We start from the raw sequence: 13460 nt of genomic DNA on the forward strand, positions 1-13460 counted from the left end.
AAATCATCAGAGACCTGGGTGCCTGGACCATGTATTTTGGGGTCATTGTAGAAATATCCTTACTAGAATGAGTTGAGGTGTTGGCCATCAGCTAACATCCAGGGCCCTTACAAGATATATCCCCTTGTTTTGTTTACCGAAGACCGCGCGTGCTCTTCATGAGAATGCGAAGGAGAAGTCTCAAGCTTCATTGTCAGAAAACGTTCTTCTCCATGACTGGTGTTTTATTTAATGGACACTGTAATTCTTGTAACTGACACATCACCTTCTGTGTGTGGCCTTCCAGGTTTCTCAGAACTGATTCAGGCCTAGGTGTACATGACATTTTGGGGTGTTAGCTTCATTTTAGGTATTCACCTCACCCAGAAATCAAATTTTCTCCTTTACTTTTTAAATACTGGACTGTTTTTTTTTTTTCATAAATCATTTCCAGAACATGGTAGGGTAGAAATAAAACAATTACACAATTGTTGGAAAAAAATAAGGCTGCTAGAATTTCCACCCATATTTGGCTAAGGTGCTTCCAGGAAATAGAGAATGGCCCTACACCATGGGCCTGTGACTTTCCAACAATAAATTGTTAATCACTTATACATTGTTTGACAAGGCAAGGGAAGATATTCTAACTTTTGCACCTACTGTTTAAGACGAGGTGGATGGAGGACTGTCTTCCAACTTGCCACCCACTCGAGAGAGACAGGTTCAGGGTTATCTGTATGTGTTTATGTAGTTTAGAGTTCTTTGGATCAAGACCCAGAAAAACAGACTTGCCACCTTAAAATCCATCTTTTTGAGAACCGAGTGAAAGCTATAGACCAAGAAAAATGCACATACCATAAACTTGCACTCAATTTCTGGAGGGGGCAGGGTCCACAGATCTCCTCCAGGTCCATTTATGAGCCTAAAGGTACAAACTCCCTTCTAAAAGATGGCAAGATTAGGGGCGCCTGAGTGGCTCAGTCGGTTAAGTGTCCAACTTCGGCTCAGGACATGATCTCACAGTTCGTGGGTTGGAGCCCTACGTCGGGCTCTGTGCTGACAGCTCAGAGCTTGGAGCCTGCTTCGGATTCTGTTTCTGTCTCTCTCTCTCTCCCCCCCCACTCCCCCGCTCACACTCTCTCTCCTAAAAATAAACATAAAAAAAAATTAAAGAAAAAAAAAAAAAGATGGCAAGCTTAGACACCAGCCACTACAGTTCAGAGCCTAGGTCCTGAGAGGAATCCTGCATGTTACATGATTTTCATTTAAAAGGTTCCAAGATGGGTAGGGGGTTAGGGATTACTCCCACTCATATTACTTAGTAATAAAATATTCATACCGGGGGAACTGCCTCAAAATATCCTGCTTTGCACCTCTTCATTCCACACGGTCCCTCTAAATAGAGAGCAATAAGCCCTGCCTCACCCAGGTTCCTATTTCCTCAGAGGTCCTCCCCCCACCTAACATCAAATATTTCTTTGGCCGCATTGAATAGAATGGAAGGCATGTGAGGGTAAGCAGGCACTTTGTTGTGCTCAAGGCTGTACCTCTACTGCCTAAGAGGCACTCAACTCTTTTTAAAATAAATCTTCTATAGGAGGCTCTATAGCAGGTTTTTGTAAATGAAATTCTACTAGAACTCAGTCGTGTTTATCCATTTACATATCACCTATCATTTGCATATAGCTGCTTCATGCTATAGTGGCACAGCTGAGGAGTTCCAACAGGGTATACATAGCCTGTAGAGTCTCAAGCATTCACTATCTGGCCCTTTACATAAATAGTTTGCTGACCTCCAATAGCATTCATTTGGCCCTTGTTTCTCAAGCTACCATAGGTACAGGAGTTATGTCTTAACAGTCCTTTGTACCTAGAACACAGTAGATGCTTAAAAATAGCTATCACTACACAAATACAGATTTCCTACTTCCAACATAAACTATTTTGGCCCAGTTAAATCCAAAGTTAGTATTTTCTACCCTCAATGTATTTCTAGCAAGGATACAACCAAAGCTCACCTGTATTCAATAATATGGGGGATAAGGAGAAGAGATACTGATGCCAAGTACAGATCCAAACTCACAATCCTGTATTTAAAATGTGAATGCAACATAACTGGGAAGCCCCCCTCCTCCCCGGTAGGTTTCAGACCAATGATTTTGAGGTTAACCACAGTTATTTTCTCAATGTCAAAATCATCTTAACAATGTAGAGTTTCTTTTTATGCCAGGCTCATTATGGGTGCTCAACAGTCACTGAATGGATCATTCTCCCATGATTATTGTGGCCATCAATTTTTGCAAATTACAATTACCTGAAAAGGGACATCAAGATTTGTATCCCTTTGCCAATTCTAAAATATGCTCAGCATTTCTCAATCCTTTAAAAAATTATAGCCTTGTCATTCTCTAAAAATTAATTTGCACAGGTATCACTGGTTCCAAAGAAATAGAGTAAATGGATAATTCTAGGCATGGTTTCAGCCCACTGTTTACCCGCCCCGGTGCAGAGGTGAGCAAATAAGATTTTTTCATATTATTAGGTGAGATATCATTTCAAAACACTGTAGACCACGGACTAGGACAGAAATGAAAAGAGAGAGCTGGGAACCCTACTGAATTATCTTTGCTAAGTTATTGTGAATAAGCAACAATATACACAATAATATACAATCATTTGAGAAAACTATTGTTTATTTAGAAAAAAGGTTACACTGGTAGAATTCAGTAGATAAAAAAATTTTCTTTTAAAAATGTCACTGTGAAACTTTTCCAGACGAAAGTTCAGCAATACAAAGCTCCTGTAGCTGTAGAATTAAAACACAATTAAGTTTTTGATTTTTACCCCCCAGATTTGTCTAACATAATTACAAGAAAAAATGGCAAGGGACAAGTGAGTGCTAGTACCTTTTTCTTTTTGAAACAGGTTTTAATGTCATACACGTACTATATAAAATGATTCTTAAGCACTGCATAAGACACTGCTCCCACTTTGTTTTTAGGGACTAATATTAAAAACAGGCCAAAAAATAAATTAAAACTTGAGTTTTAAAATGAGGTAAATTCAAAATGGTTCAATAATTGTTTATTTTCAGTTTCAAGCAATAAAAAGGAAGCATCTCAGATTGAAAAAAAACAAAAACAAAAACAAAAATCAAACAAAAACCAAAACAACTAAACCCAGGCAATATTTATAGTTAGCCTAAAGTGAAATTCTGTACACAAGTAACCTTATTTGCTTGTTGGGAACTGTATGCAGCACATTGTGCTAAAAATATGGAACAGTTAACACTTTCAGCCATTTACTGAAAATAAACATGTAGAAAACTAAGCAACAAGTTAAATACAGTAATGCACAACTCAACAATTTTTAAGTTTTCGGCATGGAGCAATAAAGCAGATAACTAAATAACTTAAGAAGATGCAAAGGGGCCCTCTTGATTCATAATTCTTGGCAATCTACTCAGGAAAATAAATTTCTGGTCACAGCTGAACCATTTCATTCCAATCTCACCTGAAAGAAACAAAGTGATTATATTGATAGATAAGGAAGGAAGAAAAGAAGGCAGGCGACAGGGAGAAAGGGAAGGAGGGGAGGAACAGGTGGAAAGGAGGGGGAGAGGGAGGGAAGGAGAGAAAAAGGAAGCAAGAAGGGAAGGAGGAAAGGAGGAAAACAAGAAGGAAGGAAAGAAGGAAGACTTAAGAAATAAAGAAAAGCCAATGAGCTCTGTCAATAACCAAGGCTTGAATTAAGTCTCTAGATAAGAATGAAATATTTGTGTATTTCTCATTGCCCACTCTCCGAAACCATTAAAGATAGGTACAGTGTGAGGGCTTAAAAAAAAAAAAAAAAAAAACCACTGAACATTCTGTGAGGGAGGGAGGATAAAATGAAATAGAAACAAGTAAAATACTCCACAGGGGCAAGCAACAGCTTGTCAAAAGGAAACAGAACACACGGCAATGAAAAGGAACCGATTTTACATGACCAACAAAAAAAAAGAGAAAAATGACATCACATTTTTCACAAGGACACGATTTTAATAGTGACTTATATTAAGATGCAATGTCTGCTAAATTATAAAAATTGCTTTAAAAATATATTGACTTAATTATACTCATTTCCTTTCCTTTATGTACTGACATTTTCAAATACTGCATATTGAAATAAATTCAAAACATGATCATTACAACATGTGGCAAATAACTTCATATCTGCCTAACATTATTCTCAAATTTTAAACTAATGCTTAAAGCATTAAACTTTATTGACGAAAATACTACATTCACATATTTCATAAAACCAGAGCTAGAAGGGCCTTGGAAAGTAATCACACTTGCATGAAATGCTGACAAATAATTTACACATCATTTCTATACAGCATTCTGTTCACACCATGTATAACCTTGACATTACCAATTATAGTTGTGGATACACTAATGTTGAACTTACAATTTTAATACTTAAAAATCATTGTTCCTGTCCATCACGGATGAATGGATAAACAAAATGTGGTACACATTCATACAATGGAGTATTCAGTTATAAAAAGAAATGAAGTTCTGATACATGCTACAACATGAATGAATCTTGAAAACATGATGCTAAGTAAAAGAAGCCAGACACAAAAGGCCACACATCGCATGATTCCATTTTCATGAAATGTCCAAAACAGGCAAATCCATACAGACAGAAAGTACATTAGTTGTTTCCAGGGGCTGGGGGAAGGGGAGAACCAACCGGGAGTGACTACTAACGGGTATGGGGCCTCTTTTGGGGGTGATGGAAATGTTCCAGAATTAGTGGCGATGGCTACAACATAGTGAATATGCTAAAAACCATCTTAAAATGGCAAATTTTAGGTCATATAAATTTTATCTCAATTTTTCAAATTGAAAAAAAAAAGTGTTGCAATAAAGAGATTATCATGGTATCGGGATGGCCATAACTAGAATAAGAAATGAGGGTCTCAGTCATGATGATGTCACAGTAGGAGAATTACTGGGCAAGGGAACTTTTGCTGACATATATTTAAGGGCACATTAAAGGATAAAACTGCTGTTGCCATTAAAACATGTAAAGATGATCTTTCCTGGGAACTGAAATTAAAATTTTCACAAGATGCCAAAATCCTCAAGCAATATAATCATCCTGATATTGTCAAACTTATAGGAGTTTGCACACAAATACAGCCTATCTATGTCATTAAGAATTGGTTCCAGGAGGCGACTTCCTCTCCCTTCTGAGAAAGAAGGATGAACTAAAACAGTTAGTGAAATTTTCATTAGATGCTGCTTCTGGATGGCGAATTTCGAGTAAAAATTGTATACACAGGGACCTTGCTGCAAGAAACTGCCTGGAGGTGAAAATAATGTTCTGAAAATCAGTGACTTTGGAATGTCTCGTCAAGAGGATGGTGGTGTGTATTCATCTTCTGACTTAAAGCAGATTCCCATTAAATGGACAGCACCAGAAGCTCTTAATTATGGGAGATATCGTTCTGAGAGTGACGCATGGAGCTTTGGCATCCTCCTCTGGGAGACCTTCAGCTTAGGGGTCTGTCCATACCCTGGAATGACAAATCAGCAAGCACAAGAGCAAGTGGAAAGAAGATACTGGATGTCAGTCTCTCAGCAATGTCCAGAGTGTATTTATAAAACAATGCTGAAGTGCTGGGATTACAAACTTGAAAACCACCCCAAGTTCAGTGAACTTCAGAAAGAACTGCCATCAAGAAGAAAGTCATATAGTGATGAAACAGTGCCAAACTCAGCCTTTAGGACTCTATCTTCCGGCAGAGTAATATTTTCTTCTTATTACCCATGCGTTTATACCACATTACCCAGAACATTCTCCTAAGATTATTTTTTTATTTACTATTTTTTTAAACATGTGCCACTTTAACAATTGTAAACAAGAAAGCACAGACTCTAAATGCAAGAGATAACACGGATCTTTTGCACACTTAGGACGGTGGAGGTTTCTCACAGAGTTTCTACTTCAGGCTTTGGTCCGGTCATCGGTCCCCCACCCTAGACATCTCTGCTCTATCGGTGCTACAAACTGCACTGGTAATACCATGTTTGCAGAAAGACAAGATTACATCTGTAAACATCACTTTCTAATGGGTATTATCTGGACAGGACATCCTGAGGTTTTTTTCTTTCCTCCCCCCAACACCCCCATTAATAGGCCCTGATGTGTTAGTAAGGTTGCAATCTCCCTGATGCTCCAGCATACCCTCCCCTCCTTTGTCAGGGCCTCAGAAAACCATGCATGGAATGCCCTCAAAGAACACCCTCTCAGAGCTGAGGCAGCCAACTTTAAATAATGTTACTTTATAGAGAGTTGTGACAGCAAGAAGCAAGTTTGAAAAGTAGGGTGGTCTGGAGAAAAGTACAGCTAGACTGGTGATCAAAGTAGAGAAGAGAGGCAAACATAAATTCAGCCTTCTTACCAGAGGTATGTCTTTATGCACGCGCACGCGCGCGCGCGCGCGCTCTCGCTCTCTCTCTCTCTCTCTCTCTCTCTCTCTCTAAGATCAGATTCACCAAAAAGGTCCTAAAGAAATGTTTCAATAGTACATAGATTCTTCATAAAAGAGCCCTCTTAATGGCAACAAAATTTTTTTTAGAGAAACTATAAAATATGAGCCCACAAAATAGATTGTTTCTGGTTAAATGTCTTCACCTCAAAGGAGGCATCTGAGAGTTCAGTTACCTTCATTTTCACGAGTTTCTGAAATGGTCAGGATTTCGTGATCCTACTTCTCTCTCTCCCTCTCCCTCCCTCCCTCCATCTCTCTCTCTCTCTCTCTCACACACACACACACACACACACACACACACACACGCACACACGCACGCGCGCGCGCAGAAGAAAGGCATGTATGGATGAGGCTGACAGAAAGTCAAATGAACATTTATGAGGAAGAGAGAAGATACAGGAGAAAGACACAGCGACAACCATCCTAATGCCACTTTACTCCTTTCATTTGTCCTTACACTGCTACCTAGGAATTCTTATCACAATAAACACACTCCCCAAGATGTTTCATGTAGAGAAATGTAACACAGAATTAAACTGGGATTCTGATGAACTGAATCTTAGCACACCCAGGGGTGCCTCTTAGGATAATGGCACGTGTAAGGGACAGTCACACTCAGAGGTAAATGTGGCATGGGAGCCCTCTTCTAAGTGCTCATGCCTATGTCCCGACAGAAACAGCACAGCACCCTAGTCAACATTTGGTCTACCTTAAATGGAAAAAAGGAAAAGAGAAAATTCCTCCTATTCTGCCCAATTGTTTGGTACGTACGAATAGCAGTATAAAGAGTGCACACCCATTAAAGAGTATAAGTGATGGTAACAAAGAGAAAAATAGTCGGTGTCTATCATTTCAATCTCCTAACAAACTTTCTAACACATTTAATGATTACTACATACAGACCCAAATAAAAGCATGTAAACCTGCCCTCAAAAAATGTGTTGCAGTATACAAAGAAAACTTCTTTTAAACAGGGTACTATCAACTACTGTAAGTAAAGTGAACCACCTTTTGAGGGCAATAAAAAGTCAATGCTCTTTCTCATCAATCCCAAAGAGGTATACGTAATACTTCTGTCCATAGCTCTCCATGTGAAGTTAACAGAGTATCTGAAACATAGCAGGTAATAAAGAAAAATACCTCGTTGTTTGATTAGAAGGAAAGGATGAAGTCACTGCCTTCAACAAGATCAGAATCGAAGGAGGGGGATAAGTAACATACTCGTACATTACACAGGAATCTGTGGCTAGGACTCTAGGCAAACTGACATGCCCACATGTAAGCAATGGGAAACTGAAAAAGAAACTTAACCGCACACTCCCCACTCCAACACATATTACAAGTACCTAGGACTGTACCTCACCATGGCAACATGTTCCTAAAATGAGCGATCTCTGAGCACTTAGGAAGTCAATTTCCAAGTATGGACTAAAGAAAAAAGGCTGAGAACAGGAATTGCAAAATCAATGGTTTACAGAGGCTAATACGTAATGGAAACAAATGAAGTCAACTGGGTGGGGACTGATTGAGGTAAACTATTTAAAAAAAAAAAAAAAAGACCCACTCTCTATATAAGGGGCGGGGGAGGTAGCCAGCACCTAGGCAGGTCTAGCAGGACACAATGTTGCCAAATATTCCAATTCTTCGAGAAAAGCGGAAATTCGGATTTTGTCAACTCTTCTGATTTTTAAAGGAAATCAATTAAAACAATGTTAAATATTGTGTGAGGCCAAGAAAATACACTAACAAGCCACATTCTGCCCTGGGGCTAAGAATGTGCAACCCTGGGTTTAAAGGATAAAACCGGTTACAAGGAGGATACTGGAGGTGAGAGAAGAACCGGAGACCGATAGGGCCTGGATGGAGTGGGGGATCACAACTCGAGCGTTAGGACACTACAAATGCAGATGGACAGGGTAGCGCTTCACTGCTCATGTTCTCTGAAATCAAAAATTAAAGTCCAAGAAGACTGAGCTTCTCAAAGTCTGGGAGCAAGCCTCAGCACAGCGTCTGGCTCACAAAGGACTCTTAAAAGTTAGCTAACCTTGACACTCATGAACTGAGGACCACACATATCAAATAAATACTGAGAAGCTAAAGGATTGTTGTAAGAGACAAATTTTAATAGGCAGGAATTCTTAGAGATTAAACCACGGGGAATAGTTAAAGGCAAAGCAGCTAGTAGTGTTCAAAAGACTAAATCAAGGAGATAAGATAAATTTGGACAAAAACGTTAGTAATAACAAGTAACAGAAGATTCAGAGAACAAGGAAAAAGGATTTTACCAATAAAAATTATGAGATAGGAAAAGATTACAGAAGACTTTGGAAGGAATTTAATCTGGGTCACATTTATGTATTTTATTCTCTCTAATCTTATCTCTTATCTCACTTTATTTTTTCTCAAATCAGGGTGATACTTACAAATCAATGTCATTTCCCTATCCATCCTACTCAAAAAAAAGTCCTAGAAACCAACAATGAATCTTGCAATTAATAACATTAAAAAAAAGAAATTTTTTTTTAACATTTATTTATTTTTGAGAGACAGATCGTGAGCGGGGGAGGGGCAGAGAGAGAGGGAAACACAGAATCCGAAGCAGGCTCCAGACTCTGAGCCTTCAGCACAGAGCCCGACGCTGGGCTCGGACGCTGGGCTCGAACTCGAGATCATGACCTGAGCTGAAATCGGACACTCAACCGACTGAGCCACCTAGGCGCCCCAACAATTAACAACATCTTTCACAGGGCGCCCGGGGGGGGGTTCAGCCCATTAAGCATCCAACTCTTGATTTCGGCTCAGGTCATGATCTCAGGGTTTGTGGGTTTGAGCCCCACACTGGGCTCCGTGCTTGGGATTCTCTCTCTCCCTCTCTCTCTCTGCCCCTCCCCCACTCACACTGTGACTCTGTCTCTCTCCCTCTCCCTCTCTCAAAATAAATAAGTAAACTTTAAAAAATAACATCTCTGAATCATGGAAATGCAACACGTGTCGCAATTCTCTTTTCTGTAGAACATTAAATAAATAAAAAAGGAAGCAGGAAGCAGGAAGCAGGGAGCAGCAGATTTAAAGTAGCCTAAAGGTAAATGCTGCCAATCAGAAATGATGAAACTTCTAAAAGAAAAAGAAGAACAGAAAGACTTGACCAATTCTAGAACATATCCAAATAGGAAGAGGCATCCAGGGGGGCGCCTGGTTGGCTCAGTTGCAAGACAGTGGGACTCGTGATCTCGGGGTTGTGAGTTCCAGCCCCACGTGAGGTATAAAGATCACTTAAATAAATAAAACTTAAAAAAAAAAAAAAAAAAGAGGCAGCCAGAACAGCCAGAAGAAGGAAAAAATCAACCAGAGCTTCACAAAATTCAGAATCTACCCAAGGAGAAAGTATAGGACACAGTTGTCAAGAAGAAATTGAACAGGATGAACATCAAGCCAAATGTATCGTAAAAGGATATCTGAATTGAGAAGCTTTGTTACAAGACCACCGACCTAACATCTAACACCCAAGCCAATCTTTCATGCCTTTGGTCCTGAAAGAGTATAGAGAGAGGTAAAGTACAAATCCATGGCCCATGTGAGTAAGAACTCAAAGAAGTCTGCAGTAAAACTTTCACGTGCCAAAGAATAATATTTAGGTACTGAGTAAAGAGAGAGATGTATAGAATCACAGTGAAAGTGGTCAGTCACAATGGCTGACTCATTCCTAATGAAGATATAAGTGGCAGGTTTTTTCCTTCTCTTTAATAAGGAGACCAGGTGAGGGGCGCCTGGGTGGCTCAGTCAGTTAAGCGTCCAACTTCGGCTCAGGTCATGATCTCACAGTTCGTGAGTTCGAGCTCCACGTCGGGCTCTGCGCTGACAGCTCGGAGACTGGAGTCTGCTTCAGATTCTGGTCTCCCTCTCTCTCTCTGCCCCTCCCCAACTTGCACTCTGTCTCTGTGTCTGTCTCTTTCTCTCTCAAAAATAAATAAAATATTTTAAAAAATGAGACCAGGTGAAAGCAAGCAGTTTTAAAAAGCAAGGGGTGCCTGGGTGGCTCAGTCGGTTGAGCGTCCGACTTCGGCTCAGGTCATGATCTCGCAGTTCATGGGTTCGAGCCCTATGTCAGGCTCTGTGCTTACAGCTCTGAGCCTGGAGCCTGCTTCGGATTCTCTGTCTACCTCTCTCTCTGCCCCTCCCCCACTCGCACTCTCTCTCAAAAATAAACATGAAAAAAAAAAGTTTTTTAAAAAGCAAAACGTCGGGGCGCCTGGGTGGCGCAGTCGGTTAAGCGTCCGACTTCAGCCAGGTCACGATCTCGCGGTCCGTGGGTTCGAGCCCCGCGTCAGGCTCTGGGCTGATGGCTCAGAGCCTGGAGCCTGTTTCCGATTCTGTGTCTCCCTCTCTCTCTGCCCCTCCCCCGTTCATGCTCTGTTTCTCTCTGTCCCAAAAATAAATAAAAGTTGAAAAAAAAAATTTTTTTTAAAAAGCAAAACGTCAAAAGAAAGAGTAAAGTGAAGAGTAAAAAAAGAAAGATTAAGAGTTTATAGTTCACTAGGGAAAACAGCTAGTTGTTGGAGGAGAGGATGACTTGAACTGAGGAATGGGCAATCTTCCTAAAGATTTTAAAGAAAGTCTATTAAATTCTCAACGTTCTCTCCTAACTCTCATTTACCCCATTCTACTACATAGATAACAAGCAGACAATAACAAAGCTGGAAAGGCACACCACCCATCAGGACATTACCCATCTGGCAAACTCAAGTCCCCACCCTGCGGCCAAAATAAATAGGACAAAACCCATTCCCTAAAACTCATACCCTACTACAGAACGGGTTTTCCTACATTTCTGACTCTTAATTTAACTGTGAACAGCCTTGGTTCTCTCTCTGGTTTCATAAAAGCAGCAGCAAATGTTAGGGGGAGGGTCTAGATAGGAAGCATACATTAGGAAGTGACCGCTAATAGGGAAGCAAGAAAAGGAGCTGCCACAAAGTCAAGACCTTCAAATACAGTCATCTCAAGCCATTAAACGTAGAGGGCAAAGCAGCCTACGTATCCCAATAATCCTAAGGCATCACCGAACAACAGCTATTCAGATGATCCGAGTGCTCAAAAAAGACTGTATTAGGTTCTGAACACTCTTTTCACTAAGACAGAGTGAACTACTGTCCACATACCATTTATTTAAGATGGTTAAACACTTTTTAAATCTCATATAAGGCATAATTACCTTGAAAACAAAGTTGCATATTTTAAATTCCAGAACTAAAAGCACAGACGGTATTTTCTGGCCTTGCAAAAACATGGGCTGTGGTAGAAAATGAGGCACAGAAACCTAGAAATTTCTGGATAACACGTACGCATGAAAAGGCAAAAAGGAAAACCGAACACTAAAGGGCAAGGAAACCTAGGCTCTGAATATTGGCTCTGCCAGCGAGGATCTCTGTCAGCCTCTCCAGCTTAACCTCTCAGAGTCTCCATTTCTTCACCTGTAAAGTGCAGATGCCAGCACCACCTACAAGGCTATAGGTACTCAAAAAAGGTAGATAATTATCCAGAGAAGACGGGAATGAGTGCTGAAGAGAAAGCCAGATGTTCTTAAATATATCTTGGTGCTAAGAAAAAAAACAGTGTGGCTAATCAGCAAGCTTAAGATGAAAACAGTTTAAAAATAACTGTGAATCTTATTTTACATCTATACCCAAAGACCTGGTCATTACAGTTAGGTGCAAACTTCTAGTTGTAGCCTGCAAAACGTATCTAGTTTCCTCAGCATGATCAGACCTCATTTTATATCTCTCCCTTTAAATGAAAGGAGGTGAGAGAACACTCACCTTGATTGAAAGTCTTCATTATCTGTGCTTGTCCGAGGACTTATGAGTAGATGACAAATTAAGGGAAAACAACTTTGAAAAAACAAAACAAGAAAGGAATGGTGTCTCAACTTTTAGTGCAATCAATCCTTCAGCTCGCGGTTCTACTCGCCTCTGACTAGCCTGGTAGCCTCAACCTCTACCAGCCCTGCTCATCTGCTTCATCATCTTGCCCTTCTATTCCCCGCGCCCCAGCCCAAAGGACTCTCTGTTCCCTTTCTTCCTCTTGGTGGCAATACAGCCAGAGAGAATCTTGGTGGCGTAAAACAACCTCAGTCACCACAGAAGTTAAAAAGAAAACATACCAAGTCTCCCCCTTCCACATTTCATATACTTGAGAGGGTTAACTGAAGAGACTACTAAAAGGCTAGTTAAGCCCTTCAACTTTATTCAGACCACATACTACAAGGGTACAATTCTAAACATGACCAGTATCAAAGCTTTCCATTGCACTGATTAAATATGCCAATAAGATGAAAAGGATATTGTTTCTTCTCTTCCTTTCCTCCTGAACTGTCCCGTTTCTCTTTCTTTTCTATCTTTTCTTTATCATGCCTGGACTCCTATAAGGAATGGTGGAATTAGTTGGGGAAGCGAAAACCAAATATAAAAATCAGCTCAAAATCCCTTTTTATCACCCACCAGTCACATATTTTTCTTCAAAAACTTATTTAATGATGCCAAAAGCACAAGCAACAATAGAAAAAAATTGGACTTTACCAAAAATAAAAACTTTCATGCATCAAAGAACACTATCAAGAAAGTGAAATACAATGTACAGAATGGGAGGAAATATTTTTGCCAGCCATACAGCTCATAAGGGTCTAGTATCCAGACTATATAAAGAAGTCTTACAACTGAGCAACAAAAAGACAATCCAATTTAAAAGTGGCCACAGCATCTGAAGAGATTTCTCCAAAGAAGGTATATGAATGGCCAACAAGCACATGAAAAGACGCTCAATAGCATTCGTCATTAAGAAAATGTGAAATCAAAACCATGATGAGATACCACTTCACACCTACTAGGATGGCTAGAATTTTTTTTAAAAACGTAATTAAAAATAAAAATTAAAAAAA

General features: G+C 39.9%; 1 protein-coding gene and 1 pseudogene across 14 annotated transcripts in view; one reads left to right on the top strand and one right to left on the bottom strand.

Moving 5' to 3' along the window:
- Positions 1 to 2646: 2646 nt before the first annotated feature.
- Positions 2647 to 13460, bottom strand: part of THOC2 (THO complex 2) — a 113542-nt gene continuing 102728 nt past the window's right edge. For 10 of the 14 annotated variants that reach the window (XM_043570496.1, XM_043570509.1, XM_043570506.1 and 7 more), the window contains 3 exons: positions 12868 to 12944; positions 12343 to 12388; positions 4619 to 5548 (listed from right to left, as the gene is read on the bottom strand). In XM_043570496.1, the coding sequence (XP_043426431.1) occupies positions 12361 to 12388; positions 12868 to 12944 (105 nt within the window). In that variant the 3' untranslated portion in view covers positions 4619 to 5548; positions 12343 to 12360. Of the gene's footprint in view, positions 3493 to 4618; positions 5549 to 12342; positions 12389 to 12469; positions 12945 to 13460 lie in introns of those variants that run through there. The other 4 variants (XM_043570500.1, XM_043570497.1, XM_043570499.1 and 1 more) reach the window with 4 other exon arrangements.
- Positions 4918 to 5838, top strand: LOC122477139 (annotated as a pseudogene).

Source organism: Prionailurus bengalensis, chromosome X (assembly GCF_016509475.1).
Source record: "Prionailurus bengalensis isolate Pbe53 chromosome X, Fcat_Pben_1.1_paternal_pri, whole genome shotgun sequence".
Taxonomy (NCBI): domain Eukaryota; kingdom Metazoa; phylum Chordata; class Mammalia; order Carnivora; family Felidae; genus Prionailurus; species Prionailurus bengalensis.